Source organism: Hydra vulgaris, chromosome 04 (assembly GCF_038396675.1).
Source record: "Hydra vulgaris chromosome 04, alternate assembly HydraT2T_AEP".
Lineage (NCBI taxonomy): Eukaryota > Metazoa > Cnidaria > Hydrozoa > Anthoathecata > Hydridae > Hydra > Hydra vulgaris.
Window position 1 is genome coordinate 28,611,347 of NC_088923.1, and position 22,281 is coordinate 28,633,627.

At 28.9% G+C, this 22,281-nt stretch overlaps 1 protein-coding gene across 2 annotated transcripts in view; it reads left to right on the forward strand.

Annotated features, from left to right (window-relative positions):
• The window catches only part of LOC100214596 (girdin), a 38,369-nt gene extending 16,220 nt beyond the window's left edge, over positions 1 to 22,149 (forward strand). The window contains exons 5-11 of one of the 2 annotated variants that reach the window (XM_065795989.1): positions 3,109 to 3,516; positions 12,922 to 13,136; positions 17,726 to 18,355; positions 18,446 to 18,817; positions 18,903 to 19,127; positions 19,413 to 20,333; positions 21,466 to 22,149. In XM_065795989.1, coding sequence (XP_065652061.1) covers positions 3,109 to 3,516; positions 12,922 to 13,136; positions 17,726 to 18,355; positions 18,446 to 18,817; positions 18,903 to 19,127; positions 19,413 to 20,333; positions 21,466 to 21,585 — 2,891 coding nt within the window. In that variant the 3' untranslated portion in view covers positions 21,586 to 22,149. The remainder of the gene's footprint in view (positions 1 to 3,108; positions 3,517 to 12,921; positions 13,137 to 17,725; positions 18,356 to 18,445; positions 18,818 to 18,902; positions 19,128 to 19,412; positions 20,334 to 21,465) is intronic. The other variant, XM_065795990.1, reaches the window with a different exon arrangement.
• The last annotated feature ends 132 nt before the right edge of the window (positions 22,150 to 22,281 follow it).

Genomic DNA, 22,281 nt, shown 5'->3' on the forward strand with positions numbered 1-22,281 from the left:
AAGCGGCATCTGTTATCCCTATTTTCAAAAAACGCAGGAGAGCAATCTGATTTGTCTAACTACCATCCCATTAGTCTTCTTCCTATCATAAGCAAGGTTTTTTAATCTTTAATTAACAAACAGTCTCTCATCTTGAATCTAATAACTTACTTTTTGATCATCAATTTGGATTTTGATCATCTCGTTCTACAGCTAATTTGCTAACAGTAATAACTAATAGACTTTATCGTGCATTAGATAGATGCGGAGAGAATAAGGCCATCACTCTTGACATTTCTAAAGCTTTTGATAAAGTTATACATGCTGGTCTTCTCCATAAGCTTTCTTCTTATGGTAGCAGGTAACTTCTTTAAGATTATTGAATCCTTCCTTACCAATCATAGTATAAAAGTTGTCCTGGGTGGACAGCACTCTTCTTTATATCCTGTAACTTTAGGAGTTCCTCAAGGTTTTATCCTTAGCCCTATATTCTTTTTAATTTACATTAACAATCTTCCAGATATTCTCACATCTACGATTGCATTATTCGTTGATGATACTACCATTTATTCTTGTCTTAAAAAGAAGCCAACACTCACTGATTACTTGGATGAGGCATTTGAAGTTGAAATTTGACCTTCCTATATTTATGAATGGTAATGTACTTGACGAATCATCTACCCTTTATCTTCTAGGATTAACTCTTACTTCCAATCTTTCTTGGAAACCATATATTAAATTGATTTCAAAATTAGCTACTAAGGTTGCATCTCTTTATCGAGCTCGACGCTCTCTTACTTTGGATTCTATTCTTTATCTCTATAAATCTCAAATCTGTCCTTGTATGGAAAACTGTTGCCATATCTGGGACAAATCTTTCAATGATGCCCTTTCTCTTTTAGGCAAGGTGCAAAAACACATTGTAGACATAGTTGGACCTGCTCTTGCAGCCAACTTCCAACCATTATCAAATTGTCGTAATGTTGCGTCTCTTTTCTATAAATACTATAATTGACACTGCTCTAAAGAGTTAGCGTTTCTTGTGCCATCTACTAAAATTCATTCTTGTGTTACTTGTTATTCAATTAAGTCTCGTCCTTTTTCTGTGGCTGTTCCTAAGTGCTCCAAAAAATCTTATTTGACTAGTTTTTTTCCTTGAACATCAGTTCTTTGAAATTCGCTTCCTTCATCTTGTTTTCTTGATTCATATAATTTGCAATCTTTTCAGTCATATGTCAATCGTTATCTTTTTCTATAAACTTTTTCAGTAATTTGAACTCAAAAATTGGTTGCTTGCAGCCTTGTTGGAACAACAACTTGGTGCAACATGTTGAGTGTCATACTACTAGGGACTTGGTGGGTATCGAACTTGAAACTTCTCGCTTATGAAGCGAGCGCTCTATCACTTCACCACTACTGCAAGTTTTTAAATTTTTATTATGATCAAATGTCATAGTTGTGACCTATGGTAAAACCACTGAATTTGGAAGGTCTGCATTTAAAAAAGTATTTTTTGCATTTTTGTTTAATGAATTTCGATGTTGTTTTTTTTTCAATGGAATTCAAATTTAAATATTTTTGATTTCTATCAATACAATTTTCTATAAACCTAAGAGCTATAAGCTCTAAGTATAAAAAAGCTTATTTATAAGAAAAAAATTTGCTCTTAATACATTTAATATCATTTTAACTCATGAAAACAAATTATTATTTAATATTTAATTAATTTAATGCATAAATAAAGCATTTCATAAAGTTATGAAAAGCTTTAAAAATATTTCTACTTAAATGCATTTATATACTCAAATTATTATTTTAATGTCGTTTAGAGTTATAGGAAAGTTGAAAGTGATTTATAGAGAGTTATAGGGTAGTGGGTAACCATTATTATATGCTAATCACCCAGTTATTTATTCATATTAATAAATGTTTTTTCTTTTAAATAAATATTACAATTGAAATTCTACTGGAAAGATTTGAGTGCATGTTTTAACTGATAACACCATTTTACAGGTTTTTTACAAAATCTTTGCTCACTGTAACTTTTTTATTGTTTATTAAATTTCTTTGCTAATTCCAAAATCTAAAAAAGTTTTCTGTATCATCGTCGATTGTTTTGAAGTTATAACATAATAGAATTTTCGTCAGTAATACTAGGTGCATCATAGTCACAATCAGAATAACCTAAAAATAACATTTTGTAAGTTATTAATTTCTTGGCTAAGTAAAAATTGGTAATAAATTTTACCAATATGGTCAAATGATAATTGCTACCATCAAAAAACTTCTTATCTTGAGAAAGGAGGAGGAAGGAAGAAGGAAGGAGGAGGAAGGAGTTTGTAGTAAAGAATTGTATTGTAAGTGTAAGTTTAAAAACATTAAAGTTTCTTTTTGCTTTTTACTAATATCCTACTTTCTAATCGTCTTTCAATATACAAAAAAGTGCTGTCAAGGTCATGTGTCATACATAACACACATATTTCATGTATTCGTTACAATATTAGAATAGATTATAGAATAAAGAAGAGAGTAGAGTCTAGAATAGAGAAGTCATGTTGTAACATGACTTTGCGCTACAATCAAGAAAATATGAAATTAGGCATAAATAAAAAATCGCAAAAAATACATCATCAAATAATAAAAAATCTTATCAGGTATGATCTTCGTTGCAATTTGTAAAAGTTCATACAAAGAATATTAGATGTGTTTTTTCTAATTTGGAAGGTGTGGGGTAAACTTGATTATCATTGGTGTGGGGCAGGATGATCATGTATAAATATTGTCTTATGCACGTCATAATTTTTTTTAGCTAGTTAATTTTTTTTCTAACATCTTCACTTCTAACAAAAAGTTTTATTTTATTTTAAATTATTTTATTTTATTTGTCTAGATCCTATAGGTAGATCCTGGCTTGAAAAAAATTTCCCTGAAAGAAAAATAGTCGATTTTTACTACTATTTTATAAAGTTGCATAAAAATTTTTTTTTTAATAAATTTTATTTTTATAAGTAATATTAGTTATTATATCCATTGTTTTTGTCTTAAATATTATAAATATTGCATTGTACATTGTACAGTGCAATACCTATGCCATAGAGTTTTTTATATTGCATCATAAATATCTTCTAGGTCTTAAGTTGGAACTTTCAAGTGTTCGAGCTCATGAAAATATGTTAGCATTAAAATGTAGGTTAGAATTGGAAAGTAAAAATATACGAATTGAAGACTTAGAACAACAAATCAAATCATTACAAAGTGAAATTCATAAACTTTCTTATGTATCTGACTCATCTGATCGCCATCATGAAACTCTTGCAAAAGAGTTAGAACGAGCACGTCAACGCTATACTCATCTTGAAGAAGAAAATCGCTCAACAGAAGCACGTTTAAAACTTGCTGAGGATTTGCAGCAAAATGATCGTGAATTATTAGAAGTTTTAAGGAATCAACTATCACAAATAGAACAAGAGTTACAGACATCTCAACAGTGTAATAAACATCAAGAAGATAAACTTAAACTTCTTGATCTTATTAAAGGTTATATTTTATGTTGTTACATATGTTGTTCTGTTGTGTGGGGTTTCTTTGCTTTTTTATATATAAAATTTTTAACCACAATTCTATAGTATTTGTTCTTTAGAATTTTTAATTGTTTAATTAATGCGGGCGCGGCAGATGGGTTTTTGATGTTTCAGATATAACACTTTCATGAATTTCATCTAATAATCTTTTAATGTTTAAAAGTTCTGACCATGTAAAGTTTAAAACTCTCTTACAAAGGATGGAAGTCTCGACTTACAAAGGATGGAAGCTTTACATGGTCATAACTTTTAAATACTAAAAGTTTATTAGATGAAATTTAAAATCCATCAATTAAATAAACTAATAATAATAAATAAATAAAACTAAGTATAAGATAGTAAAAAATATATTTATTAACACATCACCCTCACATTTGGGGTAGATGAGACAGATATTTTGGGTATTATGTTGCCAGGCTCAACACAGCACAATTTTTTACAAAACATTCTAATTTACCATAAGCATCAACATTCTTAAGTTTGGAGTTAACATAATGTCTGAAAGTGTCATATCTGACATCAAAAAATCCTTTTGCTGGGGCCTGTAATGGAAGTTAAGAACACGAGTATATATATTTATATATTATATTTATAGCATATATATTTATATTTTATAACGCAACACAACTTCACAAACATTTAGTAACTACTAAAATAGAATTGTAAAACTTATAAAGTAATTAAAATATTATAAAATAATTTAGAGTGATAAAAATAATCAGAATTTAATTTGGATATTGAGCAATTAAATTATTTTGCTTTCACCAAAGTATGAAAGTTTGCAACGTATCTTCTAATAAAAAGAATAAAAAGTATTTATTTAAGTTGGAGTTTTAAAAATAAACAAAGAAAAAATTAGGTTGATTGTTAACTTTAAGTTTTCTTAGAACAGGTTTTTTTCAGTAAAAAAACAAAACAAAACAAGTTTTCTTTAAGTGGAAAAAAACTGAGTTTTTTTCCACTTATAGCTCAGCAAAGTCATTCATTCAAAACTTTATCTTTTCAATGGGGTATTATATGTTATTGTTTATAAAAGTATTTACTTATTTTTAATAATTAAAATTAAATTACAACATTAAAAATAAATTTAAAATTCATAATTTTGTGAAATGGGATAATTTATAAAATAAAATACTACCTTACATGTTTGTTGTAAACAATTGTTTTTCAAAAAGCATTTTCAAAAACTTTATTTAAAAACAACTTACGCAACTAAGTTAGATAAAAAATAAAATTCATTCCAAAGTTTAATTGCAATTAATTTTTTTTTTTTCGTTCATGTCTTTCTTGACAAAGATATGGTATAAATATGAAGGCGTTTTGATATATGACCACCTAGAATATCTCAAGTTCAAAATTTTTTACATTTGGTTTTAACATTATGAAGATTTATTGATTGAAATCAAAAAATGATCAAAAAGTGAAGCTCTTAAATTAAATGTTCTGATGACAGAATAATTCTTATTAATGAACAATGTTCTGATGACAGAATAATTCTTATTAATGAGCAATGTTCTGGTAACAAAATAATTCTTATTAATGAGCAATGTTCTGATGACAGAATAATTCTTATTAATGAGCAATGTTCTGATGAAAGAATAATTCTTATTAATGAGCAATGTTCTGATGACAGAATAATTCTTCATACTGAGGAATGTTCTGGTGACAGAATAATTCTTCATATTGAGCAATGTTTTTTATATTTATATATACCCTTCTCAAATTAAATTTTGAGAAGGGTATATATAAACACAAGGGGCGAATTAACTCAAATTTGCCAGAAAGTTTTTGTACAACAAGTTTATAGCAACAAAAATAGCAAAGTTGTTTCATAAAACTCTCATTATTATGTTTTCAATATTATTTATAATATTGAAACATATATATATATATATATATATATATATATATATAAACAGTTGTTAATCCAGGTGATACAAATGCAGGATAAAAGTACTTAATGCCAACATTAAAAAAAAAAAAAAATAGAAGTAAGGTAAATAACAACTTAATCAACTTCAAAAGCGTATACAAATAAACAAACTTTAAAGACAAACATTTTTATATGATACCTGTGGCCTTAAAAGTACACACACATTAATTTTCAAATCACCCAACCTGATACTTTCAAGGTCGTAATTGCTTAATTTGCCCCTTGAAACATAAACATATTTAAAATAAACATTTAAAAATTATGAAATTTTTTTTTTATTATTTGTTATAATAAATATCCTTTATACATAGATTGTACCACTTTAAACCCAAACACTCATTTGACCAAAATGTAAGAAAAATTCGCATATTTTCTTTTAGTTTCAAAAAAAATGTCATCTCAATTCAATTGAATATTTTACAACTATTTGTATTTACATTCTTTAATATTACATTAGGAAATTAATTTAATATTGCTGTCTTAAAACTTTTATGATGATATCTAATAAGTTAATATAGTGTCTAAAATTGATGAAAAATTAATAGAATTTAAATATGAATTAGGAACTGAAATAAAAATTGAAATCATAAGAACTAAACTTAAATCAGTTTTAAGAAAACTGATTTAAAACTGAAATACAAGTCATCAGAGGGTTACACAATTAACGTTAAGGAGGCTACTTTTTTTTCAACTTTTATTTAACTCCAAACGCAACTCTCTAAAAATGAAATCTCTGCAAATGAAACTCTTAAAAGTATATATTTCCAGTTTAAAAATTTAAACATTTTTGAGTTGCTTCATTGTCAAGTTCTTCCTAAGTTACTTTCTATTGTCTCTGGCTACAAGCATGAGATTCTGTTTCATGTCATCTGACCTTTAGCCTGAAAAGTCCTAATCAATCTGATATTCTTTTCTGTGCAGTCATTAACACATATAATCAACTTATATTATAAGTTGTCTTCTATTTAGGAGAAAATCTTTTAAATAGATCTATTTTTAGATCTATTTAAAAGCTATTTCTCCTAAATAGAAGACAACTTGTTTATAGAGCTTCTTGTAGTCCCCCTTTTTAAATGTCTTTGTGGTCAATGCAAATTTTTGCAAAACTTTAAGGTCTTTCTTGCAATACTGTACAGGAGTGATCCAACCTATTGCTCCTTCCATTCAAACCTGAGGATCTTCTCGATTGTATAAAAATTTTCCTCGATGGACAGCACTCATTTCCTGTAATTTCAGGGGTTCCTCAAGGTTCTATCTTTGGCCCTATGCTTTTTTAATTTACATTAACGGTAATGTTCGCTGATGATTTATTCTTGTCTTGATAAGAAGCCAACACTCTCTGATTGCTTGGAGGAGACATTTGAGCTTGAAAAGAGTTTCACTTCTGCTACAGCGTGGGGCTCACTCAGTGGCTGGAGATCTTTAACTCAGATAAAACTCAATTTTTCTTAGCTAATCGTTATTGCAATAATTTAGATCTTCCTATATTTATGAACGGTAATGTACTCAATGAGTCATCTATCCTTCGTCTTTTAGTAATTAATCGTACTTCTGATCTTGCTTGAAAATCATATATCAAATCTATTGCAAAATTAACATCAGCTAAGGTTGCATCTTTTATTGTGTTCGCCACTTTCTTACACTGGATTCTATTTTTTATCTCTATAAATCTCTAATCCATCCTTGTATGGAATACTATTGTCATATCTGGAGCGGATCTTCGAATATTTCTCTTTTAGACAAGGTGCAAAAACACATTGTAAACATAGTTGAATCTGCTCTTGCAGCCAACCTTTAACGGTTGTCATATCATTGTAATGTTGCTTCTCTTTCTTTTTTTCTATAAATATAATGGTGCTGCTCTAAAGAGCTAGCGTCTCTTGTGCTAGTCTCTAGTACTCTAAAAGTTCCTTTTAGTCAATTTTTTTCATCGATCATCAAATCTTTTGAATTAGCTCCCTTTTTTTTGTTTTCCTGATTCATATAATTTGCAATCTTTTAAGTTGTCTGTTAATGGTTATCTTGCTTTATAAATTTCATCTTTTCTCTTCCTTTATCCTCCAACTCTAAACAATACAACAACAATAGTGGTTGCTTGCAGCCTTGATGGAAGTGAAGATGTTTAAAAAAAAAATTTTGTCCATCTTTTTCTTAATGCTTTGCCAGGCTTTCTGCAGTTTTACATAAAGTACTTTACTTGTAACTCCAATGTGTTGCCAGAGAAACTTGAAAAAAGGAATATTGAGAATATTTACTCAAAATTAATAGAACTTTATAATCATCATTTGTTTATCTTAGCTTTTACTATAGAATCAGAGCTTTGAAGCAATTCATTGAAAGAATCTTCATCTGTGAAAACTTTAACTTTTGACTTGGATGCAGAGGAACAAGCATTAGAATCAAATCCTGGGAACAAAGTTGATCTTATTGGATCTTCTCCTCAAACTTTCCCACAGATATGTCAAAGAGTTTGTTACTCTCCTGTATGAAATCCTCCTGCATCTTGGTAAATCTACTAATGCTGAAATTCTAGTTTAGATTTCTTAAATGGATGAGTTTGCAATACTTAGTACGGAGCTTCAAAATTGTATCCCTTAATATAAAAGTATTTAAAAAAAACATTATTTCTTAAGTTAACAAATTACCTATGTGTGGTTACTTTTTTTATGTTTGTATTTAACTATTTTTTTGTTTTTTTTACATAATTTTATACCTGACAGCAGCTTCAGAAATAATTAATTCTACAAAACCAGGTTGTTCTACATATCCATAACAAGAGCAGAGACACATCTATAGTTGGGATCTTTACATAATCCACCCTTGCAAAGATCTTTGCCTGGAAACCTTTGAGAAGAAGCTATAACAGGCTTAGTAGATTTAAACTTCAAAGACCTTGAAGATTTAACATACTGTATATATCTAAGCACATTTTCAATGCTGGGGAGCTGGTTCATGGGCAACCGATTGATAGGTTACTTCAGAAGAAACCTCTCCTTTATTCAAAGCTTACTTGCACAGACATCCCATTAAAAAAAAACTACTAAAATAGTGTTAAATTATATAACATATTATATAAATTATATAACATTTGTTCATTTTATAATCTCAAAAGTTTCAAAACTGTGTGCCCAAAACTGAGTAATTAAATTTACCTTTTTAATTGACCAAGACTAAAGTAGGCATACTTTTTTTAATAAGTATAATGCTTATAAACATATCAAACATATCAATTTTCAGATTTTGTTAATAAACATATCAAGGTTCCAATTTTGTTCATAAACATATTAAGGTTCAGATTTTGTTAATAAACATATCAAGGTTCAGATTTTGTTAATAAACATATCAAGGTTCAGATTTTGTTCATAAACATATTAAGGTTCAGATTTTGCTAATAAACATATCAAGGTTCAGATTTTGTTAATAAACATATCAAGGTTCAGATTTTGTTAATAAACATATCAAGGTTCAGATTTTGTTCATAAACATATTAAGGTTCAGATTTTGCTAATAAACATATCAAGGTTCAGATTTTGTTAATAAACATATCAAGGTTCAGATTTTGTTAATAAATATATCAAGGTTCAGATTTTGTTAATAAACATGTCAAGGTTTAGATTTTGTTAAAATAAGCAAACAACAAGTATATTGTCGAGCCTTACTCTAAATTACACATGTTTTGCATAATATAACAAGGTGTCCACTATGCTAGAAAAACTAGAAAAAAGGTTGTTTTTAAATAAACACTCTGGAAAAACTGAAAATTTAGTGCTTTAAGCAACATTGATGCTGGAAAAACTGGATTATTTTTTTTTAATTGCTGTTTAGTAGCTTAATTTGTGTTTGGTTATTGATTTTTGAAGGTTATTTTAAATCTTACTAACAGTATTTGTACCTTTTAAAATTTTATATTTTTATTTTAGATAAGTATTGTTATTTTAGTTAGTATAAATATGGAATTAGTTTAAAAAATGAAGCATCAAAGATGATTTAAAGATGACTGGTTGAACGATGATAACTTTAAAGATTAGCTGAAGAAAGATCTTAAAGATGATACTAAAGCAAGGTGTGTGGTTTGCCACAGGTCAGTAGAACTCTCTTCAAGTGGGCGCTCTGCCTTGACAGATCACGCAAAAGAAGCAAAGCGCAATATAGAATTAAGAAAAGTGAAAGGATTCTTTGCAAAACCAAAATAGAAAAGTTCTTTACCATCTGTCTTTTCTGACTCTAATGAGTCAATTACAGAAAAACAAAAGACATTAGACTTGTGTGTAAAAAAACTAAATGTTACTAAGGCTGAAATTAATTGGCAGCTTAAAAATATGGATAGTGGTTTTTCTCAACATTCAAATGATGGCTTAAGCCATGTTTTTGCAGCTGTTTCCAGGCAGTGCGTTAGCTTCACAATTTTGCTGATACAAAAGTGTTGACAAGAGAACCAATATGACTATGTTTAAAAAAAAAAAAAATTTCTGGAATGTCTTACCTAAATCCAAACAACCAAAATGTAAAAGCTAAGAGACATTGAAAAAGGCACTTCAAGATCACTTAATGCTACTCAAGTTACATTTTTTTGCTTATATTACAAATGTAGTTGAACCTTTTCTGAACAAATACCAGACTGTCAAACAGTTCCATTTTTATACTTAAATGTAAAGGAAATGATAATAAAGATGCTTGAAGTTATTGCAATACTAGATGACCTTGAAAAATAAAGAAGCTGTAAAATGTTGAAGACCTGGATCTTACTTTGACTAATAACCTGATGAAAACCTTAACACATGATTTTATGTTTCTGAAGAACTACATCATCTGAAAAAACATAATTTGATAACGTTGTCTCAAAGCAAAGAGTTTGTTAAGGTGGCCAAGAAATTTCTTGTTTCAACGGTGAAAAGCTTTTGTGACAAATCTCCATTGAATTATTGATAAGAGCATTCAGTATCTTTGACCCTAATATCTTGATGGAGTGACAAAAAAAAAATTGGTTGATCATTTGAAAACTTTACTTGAATACTTCATGAGTTTAAGGATTTTATCACCACAGCAATGTGACTTGGTGTTATCTAAGTTTGAAGATTTTATGGATAATGAAGTCAAAGCCATAAAGCAAGAATCTTTTAGTTTATTCATCTAAAGGATCATCTTGACGACTTTTATTTTCAACGTGCTTGTCAGCAATTACATCAAATTGTCTTTTGTCATTAAATTAGTTGTAACACTTAGTCATGCCCAGGCCTCTGTTGAGCATGGTTTTAGCATAAACAATTCTTCTGTTAAAACAGACATGACACTTTCAAGTATTATTTCCTGGAGAATTGTAAAGGACCATCTAATTACAAATGATTTAAAACTGTACACAATCCAAATCACAGCACCATTGGTCAAGCTTTTTGATCAGCCTATTAAAAATATATAATTGAGTTGGATAATGCTAAAAAAGAGAAAGAGAAAACAGAGCAAGAACAAAAAGTGATGCATATCACCTTCGACACAGCTGACATCAAAAAATTAAATCAAAAAGTTAAGGTTGTAAAATAATGTTGCTATTTTTATGGCGTAAAACAAGATTACAGAGGGTATGAAATTGCAGAGAAAAAAAGTTAGGTTAAGAAAGGGAATAGATTAAAAAAAAAATTAATGAAACTAAACAAGCTGTTAAGTAGAAAAATAAATTGAATAACTTGAAAATAAGAAAAAAAAAATGGTTAAGTTAGTTTTTATTAACAAATGGCTTATTTTATTTCAGTATATCTTATTGTTATTATTATCTTAAGTTGTTTCTCCTTTGAAGTTTTCTGATTTTGTGATTTATTGAGAAATTTTGCAATTTATTAATCTTAACTAAGATAAAAAAATGCTTTAAATTGATTGTGCCTTCCATAAGAGTTTTTTTTTGATATAGTAACTAGAAACTTGGTAAGCCTACAAGTAGTTCTTTGTTTTTAATAGTTATTTGTTAGCTGTCATGAATGTTTTGTTTTTGCTTTTAGCTTTTTTTAAGTTGATTGCTTAAATTTTTGCTTCAGTCATTGTTATGACAGACTCTCCAGAGTTTCATCAAGTTTAATTCATTTTAGTAATTCATTTTATTAATTAAAAAGTGTCCTTGCTTTTGTTGTCTTTTTTTCTGAATATATAATTCTCAATGGTGTTAAGTATAGTATTTATAGTGTTAATGTTTTTTTAATTTATTGCAGTTTTTTTCAATTAAGTCGTAGTACACAAATTTATGTAGTATTTAGTTTTAGGTTACATATTTTTATGTATATAAGTACAGCGGTTGTCCTTTAGATAATTTTTGTATCACTTTGGAAATATCATTAGTGTTGGAATTTAAGTATTCTTAATACTGATGCTGGAAAAAGATATCGGTTTCAGAAACAAAATCCCGGAAAAACATATCTAAATGAAGTGATAAATGCTGGAATTTTTTTAAATTTTGAGTGGACACTCCTAATAAGCACAATTCAATTAATACCGGAATTCTCATGCTTATTTGATGCATGAAAATCTTTGAATGAAGTTGTTGTGTTTTGTTTTTTTTTGTTTTGGTAAAAACAAAAATATGTATGTATAAGAACAGAAAAAGGTTTTTTGTCTTTCTTACAAAACATAAAAGAAAGCTTGTGTTTTTGTAAGTTTAAGCATGTTTTTGAGCCTCTTAAAACTTTTGCGTAAGCATACCCTGTTTTAAAAATAAATATGTTTATAAATGTTTATCCTTATAAATATATTTATTTATATTATATATATTATTTATACAACCCTGTTTCAAAAATTAATGTTTATGTTTATAAATATATTTATTTATTTTTATATATTTATTTATATTACATATATTATTTATACAACCCTGTTTCAAAAATATTATTATAAATGTTTATGTTTATAAATATAAAAATATAAAATGTTATGATTATAAATATTAATATAAAAACATGCTAATAATAACTTATGATTTTATTATTCAACTTAAGCATAATCAATTAGTTTAATTTTTTTTTAAAATAAGAGGAAAAAGTTCCTTAGAAACTAATCCAAAGTTGAAGTTTTTCAGATATCCACTTATTGACTAATATTTTTATTCTCGTTGATTTTTATCCTCTAAAAATAGGAAAAACTTGAGAGTATCTTGGGGGGGGGGGGAGTTTCTGGGACACCTTACTATGCATATTTTCTTTTATAATTTTCTTTATTGCTATATAAATATTCGTTTTAGTACAAATAACTTTTGTAGTTTTGTTTTAGTACAAATAACTTTTGTTGTTTTGTTTTAGTACAAATGACTTGTGTTATTTTGTTTTGAATCTTTTATTTTCATTAATCTCTTATTTACATCATCAAAAATTATTTATTTTTAAGTTAAGCAACTCAGAACCTATTTTTCAATGTTTCGTGGCTACAATTATTTTTTTTTCTTTTTAAAAGGAGACCTTTTAAAAGAGCAAGACAAAGTGACAAAGTTGACTAAAGATTGTGATAATCTTCGTCAAAAAATTAAACGCAGAGATCGTAACATTGAAGACCTAGAGGATGACAATGTTAAACTACAACAGCTAAAATCTGCTTTGGAATCACAACTTGCAAAAAAAGAATTTCAAATGAAAAAGATTGAGCGCAAGCTCTCTAGTTTACAAAATGATGTAATTTATTTTTATTTATTTATTAACCACAGTTAAGAAGAGGTTTTGATTAACCATTTTTAAACATGTTGAAATTATTTTTGCGATGATCAGCAATTTACTTATATTATTCTGTACTGTACTATCTTGTAAACGTATATGCTATGTTGTATACATATATACTATGTTGTATACCTATATTATATACATATACGTTATATAAATACGTTATATAAATACGTTATATAATGTTATATATGTTATATAGAAACAAGTGTAATTTACCATAGACAAAAACAGTAAACATAAATTTTAATATAAAATAAAACATAAAATAGTACAGGGTGTATGAAAAAAAAAAAAGTATTAATACTTTGGTATAAACTTTTTGTAATAAACTTCTTTAATTAGTTAGATACATGAAATTAGTCTAAAGAATAAGAAACCAAGAAGCTTTGGTAGGAAGGGTTGTGAGTAGTTAGTGGATCTGATAGGATATTGGCTGGGATGCACATACATATACATACATTCACCACACAGACATACATACACGCATACATTTTTTTTTTTAAACATCTTCGCTTCCAACAAAGCTGCTAGCAACCTTTCATTAGAGTTAGAAGTTACTGAAAGAGAAAAGATGAAAGTTGTAAAGCAAGATAACGATTGACAAACAACTTGAAGGATTGCAAGTTATATAAATCAGGAAAGCAAGATGAAAGAAGTGAATTCCAAAGAACTGATGTTCGAGGAAAAATACTAGAGGAATAAGAGATTTTAGAGCACTTAGGAACAGTCACAGAAAAAGGATGAGACTTAATTGAATGAGGAGTAACACAAGAATGATTTTTAATAGATAGCACAAGAGGCGCTAGCTCTTTAGAGCAATGCCTAACATAGTATTAGTAGAAAAGAGAAAGAGAAGCAAAATTACGACGATGTGCTAATGGTCTAAAAGAGAAAGGGCATCATTAGAAGTTCCACCCCAGATATGCCAACAGTTTTCCATACAAGCCCAGATTTGAGATTTATATAGATAAAGAATAGAATCCGGAGTAAGAAAGTGTCAAGCTCGATAAAGAGATCCAACCTTCGCAGATGCTAATTTTGCAATGGTTTTGATATATGGTTTCCAAGAAGGATCAGAAACAAGAGTTAATCCTAGAAGATGAAGGGTAGATGACTCATCAAGTACATTACTGTTCATAAATATAGGAAGATCTAAATTATTGAGATAATGATTGACTTAAAAAAATTGAGTTTATTTGAATTAAAGTTCACCAGCCACTGTGAGCCCCATGCTGTAGCAGAAGTGAGATCCTTTTCAAGCTCAAATGACCCTTCCAAGCAATCATTGTTGGGTTCTTATCATGACAAGAATAAATGGTAGTATCATAAGCGAATAATGCCACCTTAGATGTGAGAATATCTGGAAGATCGTTAATGTAAATTAAAAAGAGTATATGGCCAAAGATTGAACCTTGAGGAACCCTTGAAATTAGAGAATAAGAAGAAGAGTGTTGTCCATTGAGGACAACTTTTATACTACGATTGGAAAGGAAGGATTCAATAATCTTAAATACGTTACCAGATACACCATAAAAAGAAAGCTTATGGAGAAGACCAGTATGATAAACTTTATCAAAAGCTTTTGAAATGTCAAGAGCGATGGCCTTAACCTCTCTACCTTTATCTAATGGACAATAAAACCTATCAGTTATTACTGTTAGCAAATCAGCTGTAGAATGAGAAGATCAAAATCCATATTGATGATCAGAAAGTAAGTTATTAGATTCAAGATGAGAGACTAAGTGTTTGTTAATTAAAGATTCAAAAACCTCGCTTATGATAGGAAGAAGACTAATGGGATGGTAGTTAGACGAATGAGATCGCTCTCCAGAATTTTTTTGAAGAGAAAAAAAAATTAGACGAGGGTCTAATTTTTTTGATGAAATACGAGATTTCAAGATCTGAGAATAGCGGGTTTTGGCATTAGAAAAAACCTTTTTGCAATGGTTTCTTGCAGTAATAAACAGAATCTGTTTTTTGGGGAATCTAAAAAACAGATTCTTGGAAAGTCAACTTCTTTCTCCACGCAGCGGCCTTGTTGGTCAATGTTCGTGTTTCAGAGTTGAGAGAGGGTTATAACCACAATTAAGTAGCCTCCTCATCTGTAGTGGCCTTCTCGGCCTTGGGGAGGTGAATTAATAAACAAAAAAAGTAACGGTTTCGATTGGCAATTGCAGCAGCACAATGTGAGGAAAACCATGGAGAAGAGTGAGGCTTGACTTGAAATTGTCGAGAGGGAATAAAAGATTCCATACCTGCCTGAATTCACGAATTTATGTAAGAAGCACATTTGTCAACAGGAAGGCAAAAGATTTCTACCCAAGGGCCATAACAAAGAAAATCATAGAAAGAGTTCCAGTCAGCTTTAAGGTAGTTGTAAGAGGTACGATGATAGTAGGATTCAGATGATGAAGAAGAATGAGATATTAGTTTTAGAGAGATCACACCGATCAGAAGCACCTAAGGGTGATGTGGAGAAACTGAGCACTGACTAGGATCAGAAACAAGACATAAGTCGAGTAGAGAAGGTAAATGATTCGGGTTGTCTGGAAAGCGAGTTGGAAAGTTGACTATTTGAGTTAGGGATTGAGAAAGGCAAAAGTTGTGGGCTTTAATGCCTGCAGAGTCACTGACACTGGAGCCAAGTTGTTCAAAGTGATGAGCCATAAAGTCACCAACAACAAAAGTATTGGCTGAAGGATAAAGAGAAAGGGTTTGGTCAATTTAATCAGAAATATCATTGAAAAGAGTGCAGTCTTGAGATAAAGGAAAGCGATATAGAACAAAGAGAAAGGCGAAGTGAAGTGGTGCTAAACAAATAAGTGAAGTGGTGCTAAACGAAAGTACATAAAAGAATAGTCTGTGGATTAAAATGTAGTTTCCCGACAAATGGGTGAATTCCAATGAATGTAAATTCCCAGGCCAAGCATATGACTATTGAACTCTTTACAAATTATAGGAAGATAACCATCAACACTAAGATCATAAGATGAGACAGCTGAACTCAAATAGTCGGACGAAGAGCATGTAGGTCTGGTGAACTTTGCAAAAGATAAGATTCAACAGAAGAAAATATTATTATACGCAGGTTTGTAAAAACCTGCGTATAATAATATTTCCGAAAATCCACATTATGTCTACAAGAAAAATTTAAAATAATTACACATGCAACCCTCGGAATTGGGGTCGGCATTCGGCAATGCCGACCTGAAAGTGTTTGAGGTGGGCAAAAAATTGCCGATTTCATTTATTTTATGGTAACCTCTTTATGTCAATTTTTTTTTTGCTGACTTAATGCTAACCTCTAACAGTTTGAGATCGACAATTTATTGCCGACCTTTTCTAATTCAGAGGGTTGCACATGCGAAAAACCAAGAATGTTTATCAAATAAAAAATCAGAATTGATTTTTAAATGCAGGCATCAAAATAATTTTCTTTTAAAAAACTATAAAATTTAGTGAGCTCTAAAAATAATTAAAGCTTTAAAAATAATCTTAAGCAGAAGTAAAACAGTTGTACAGAATTCTTTTTATAATAGTGTCAACATGTTTCACAGATGTCTGAAATATTTCATTAATTACGACATTTATATTTTCCTGTAATTTAATTTTTGGTATGAATTAAATTTTTTTCATTTGATTATTCATTTTTGATGTAACACTGTGTAAAATGTGATGAGTGATTTTCTACTAATTTATACATATATATATATATATATATATATATATATATATATATATATATATATATATATATATATATATATATATATATATATATATATATAAATGCAACATTAGATGCATGTGGATGATGCCATTAAAAAATAGGAAGTTGCAGGGGCTTCAGTACAGACATTAGCCATCAAATGGCCTGACCTGCAACGGAGTGCTGTTACATAGACTGAGGTTTTGGCATGTGACAGCAATCTTTTTTTTTATTACTAATATTCATTTTTTTCTTTTTCTAAAAAAATAAAGTGCACTTTTTTACCTTAAGAGCACAAAAATACTATTAGGATATCGGGACCTAACATAAAGATTAAGTATTGTGTATTTGTTTGTGTGTGTGCGTGTGTATATATATATATATATATATATATGTATATTTATTTTTTTATTTTTTTTGTAATTCACCTCCCCAAGGCCAAGAAGGCCACTACAGATGAGGAGGCTACTTGTGGTTATAACCCTCTCTCAACTCTATAACTCCGAAACACGAACCTTTACGAACAAAGCAAGAGAAACAAGTTGAGCGCGGTATTACCAGGGTCATGGTGGGAATCGAACTCAGAACCTCTCACTTATGAAGCGAGCCCTCTACCACTACACCATTACCGCATATATATGTATATATATATGCATATATATGTATATATATATATATACACACATGCATGTAAATACATACATATATATTCATACATACACGTGCACACATACAACTGATAACATCATTAATTAGAAACTATATATAATGATATATAATTTGCATTTTAATTGAGGTATTAAATATATTAATTGATTCTTTATAATTTTAGGTATTACGCAAAAATCGTGAAATTTCGGATTTGACAGGTGAAAAGTTTACATTGTTACAAGTTCGTAGGTTAACAGATATTAAAATGAATGATCAATTGAAAAATGAACCAGCTACTGATATGCGTGTTGGTGAGAATATATTTATCAACACTCTTGAAGAGAGATTAGTGCATACTGAGTCACGAGTTAAAGAACTTGAACTAGAAAATGATAATTTTTTAAAAGAAATTCGAGATTTTTGTGAAAACTTGAATGTTGCTGAAAAGCAAAATAATGAATATAAAACACAACTTGCAGACTTAGATGGACGCAATATGAAACTTCGTCAAGAAAATAAACATTTTGAAAAAAAAATTGAAATCCTACATAGGAAACTAAAAAAATGTGAAAAAGAAAAAATTCGCATGTCATCCAGACAACAAGATGCAGAATACAAATTGACTCAGTATCAAGAGGAAGAAGAATATTTTAAGCATACTTTTCGTTCCGCTCCTGGTGGTGATTGTTGTGAATGTGGAGATAGTTCTCGGATGTTGCGATTGAAATTGCAGTCTACTGAAGCCAAATTGTCTATGATTGAAGGAAACAAAGGGTATCTTGAAGCAAAAGTCAAGTCTTTGGAAAAAAAGGTTATTATTTCTTTAGTTTATTATTTGAATTTTTTTTTTTTAACAATGTTTTTAGGTTTTATATAAATGTTTTTTCAATTTTGATTTTAGATAGTGGAAAAAGATATTGAAATACAAAATTTGCAAGATTCTATAGAGCGTGATTCGGGAGCTCCTTCTCAAGATAATGATAGATTAGATGCACTTGAACAAGAAAATGTTTTATTGCAAACACGTTTTGATGAAGTTAATTTGGAAAATTGCAAGCAACAAGAATTTCTTCGAGAGTTAGAGAAGACTAATCTTCTTCTTGAATCAACAATTAGAAATTTAAATGGAAAACTGGAGCAATGTACACAACGCCTAAAAGGACTTGAAGAAGCTAACCATATTCTTGGACGTGAAGCTCTTCGAAACTGTAATGAAGGAAGTTCTACAGATAATACTTTAGAGGAATTAAAAAAACAAAATAAAGAACTACAAGTTAGTTAATTTTGATCTTAAAAATGAAATTTTACATCAAGTTATTATATTCTAGCAAATGTGATATTTTTTTATATTAATAAAGGAAAAGATTCGTCAATTCAGGGATGTAGAAGAGCTTGTTGAACTTCTTGAGCGTGAAATTAGCAAAGAGAAAGCGACAACACAATGGTACTCTGATCAAAATGAAACAATGCAATGTAAACTTGACAAAATGGCTGATACAATATGTCAACTTGAAGAAAGAAATCAGCGAATAGAAAAAGAGATGCAACAACTGAATATATCTAATCATGATCTACAAAATGATGTATTTATATTTCAGATTACTTTTTTTTTTTTATGTGTTTATTTTTTAAATATTTTTTTAAGAATATAAAGAGAGTTTGGTAGGACAATGGCCCTATAAAAATATTCAGTCCTGAACTACGAAACAGGTGTCATCCATTTATAATAAACTGTTTTAACTCATAATTTCACATATAAATAAGAAATTAATATTATAGAAAACTGTCTAAACCATAACAGGTATCAAACCATAGATAAATTTAAAAAATAAGGTGCTTTTTTATTATTATTTTTTTATATTTTTAAGGTCAAAAGACTGGAGCAAAAGTTGGAAATTTATTCAGATTTGTTTGGGGAAAATTCAACAATGCGCTCTTCTTTAAAACGACTTTCTTTTCAAAGCGATCGTTTAGATGAAGAGTTGCTGATTGGGAATGCACTTTCTCCACTAACAGAAGAAATTAAAGAAAAAGATGAAAAGATCAGAGAACTGCAGGCTTTGGTTCTTGAAAAAGAAAGCAGTGTTAATGCATTAATTGCAGAAGTTGAATTGCTTGAGGCTAATCTTGCTGCAATGGTTTCTGAAAAAATTAAAAGAGTATATTCAAAAAATGAAACAAACTTGCGTAAACGTGATGATCTTTTTGTTTTTAAAAACTTTAACATCAGCTCATTAGATAGAGATACAAAAAATACAGATAAGTCTTTCGAGCCATCAAAAGAACTAACTGTAACTACAGAAGAATTTTATAATATATTGCAGGAACACGAAGAGCAGTTAAAACAGAAAGATGAAACATATAAAAGGAACTCAAATAGTAATTCTGCTTCTCATAGTCCAAATTCATCTAATGAAGAAAATCATGACCATTCGATAATTTCAACTCTGTTGGGTAACCCTAAAAAAAATGTTCAATATAATCTTAAAGATTTGTCTCGAGAAAGACTAGCTACTGGCTTTAATAATAAAGATGATAGTACAAAGCATGGTCTGGAAGAAGATATGTATGAACAGTTAGAGCAACTTGAAGATTTGGTTAAAGATAAGACAAAAAATTGTGATACTTTAAAAAATACAAACTTTTCTTCCAAGTTATTGGATTCCCCCAAGAATAACTCAGCAACAAGTAGCTCTAGTAGCATAGATTTGTCTGGTCTTGATAATTTATTGTTTGAGGTCGCGCAGAGAGGTAGAAGTAACTCATTGGATATCTCGGTAAATGATCAGGTTTGTTGTTTTTTAATATACTATGTTAGTGATATTTCTTTGTTTAATAACCTAGTAAAGTTTTTTTGTGTGCGTAAGTTAACTTTTGTTGCATTATTCAAAGTTTCTATTACTTTATGTTCATGTTAAATTTATGCGAAATATTTTTGCTGAGCATTTTTTTGTACACTTTTAATTACAATTGTCTCTAAGTTTTTGTCCACAGGAATTAGCATGTTTTTATCTACAGAAATTATTTAGCATGCTTTTATCTACAGAAATTATTTAGCATGTTGCTATCTAGTATGATCTAAAACATATTTTTAATAGTTTCGTCTCCAGAATTTTTCTCTCGAAACAATTTGCTTTTAAACAAATAAATATCTATTTGCACTAATTGCTTTCCTTCATTTAAGAAGTCTCATTTTTAGAATATTGTTTGTTTTCTACATTTTGGAAAGTTTTATTAGTTTCTACTCTTAGTATCTTTCTAAATATTTCTTATTGTTGTTGTGTTGGAGCAAATCTTCTCTATCAATACTGATTTTTTCATCTTAATGCCGACAGGGTAATAATAATAGTGTGAAATTTTAATGTGCAGTTGCTTTTTTTTTTAATATTAGGCAAGGCATTAAAAGCTATAAAAAATGGAAATAAAATGACATTGACTTTTGAAAAAAAACTTCAGCTAGTTTCCTCTGCTTTTTCTTTTCTTTTTTTTTTGACATTAAAAATGTTGAAATCTTTATCTTCAAAATATTTATGTTGTCTTTGATCGGCTACTTCTTTACCAGTGTCAGGCTTTGGTTTTCTTATCTATTTTAGTAAGTTTATATATTTAAAAACAAATTAAAATTATGAAATAAAGTAACGTTCTAGAAATTTTTAATTTCTTCATTAAAATTTAAGTAGTTTTCATGATTTGCATGCTTGATTGATTTTAAAAATACAAACAAATGCGGATGCTTTACAAGTATAACCAATAAAATAAGAAATAGTATTATGAGCATGATACAAAGTATCATATTTATAATTTTTATATAAAATAAATATTAAAGTTTTCACAAACTTAATAAGCTGTTTAAGATAATTTTATATTGTTTTAATTAAAATAGTATTTTAAAGTGTAAGTAAATGGCTTTATGTTTTTTAGAATTCGAATGATGTGGTGAAAGGTGAAACGGAAGTCCCTTTAAAACGACCAGTTATGCCATCAATCATCACAACTAAAAGAAAGATAATACGGCTTGGTGAAGTTAAGAAATCCCACTAATCGTGGGTTGCCTCCGGACTAATCACACTGCGATTTTGCATTTTTTTTTTTTTTTTTTTTTGAGTTAAAAAATCTAGTAGAAGTAAAAAGTTTGTACGAACGCGTTTTTACTCTGCTAAATTTTGCAATATTAATTTGTATTCAAAAATTTTTTTTAATGGCAAAAAAGAATAGAAGCGATTTTTACCAAGATTTTCAACAATTTTCGACGCTTAAATTGCATATTGCGCATCTGTTCATGACGGCATTACTAAGGCACTAAATTGTGTATTGTGTTATGGACTTAAAACTTACGCTTTGGATTTGAATTGCATAATTGCGTTTATGCCTTGCGTGACTAAATAACGCATTAAGTTACGCATTATTAAAAAATCTAGTTAAATCTATCGCGTTAAATTAATATAACTTATTTGGAAGGAAATTTTTTTTAAAAAAATAAACTGAATTTCGATATATTTTTATATTTTTACTGTAATATATTAATAGTTATATTTTAAAAGTTTATAAATGTTTTATAAAATGTTTACAAGAAACAAATTTGACTAAACTTATCTCTTATTTTAATATACGTGTTTTTTATTTTAGTATAAGTGTTTTACGCACGTATATTATTGCCAAGTATACGTTTTATAAAAACTTTTCATGTAAGGGGTCGTCCATAAATGATGTCAGTAAATATAGGGCAGGAGGGAGTGC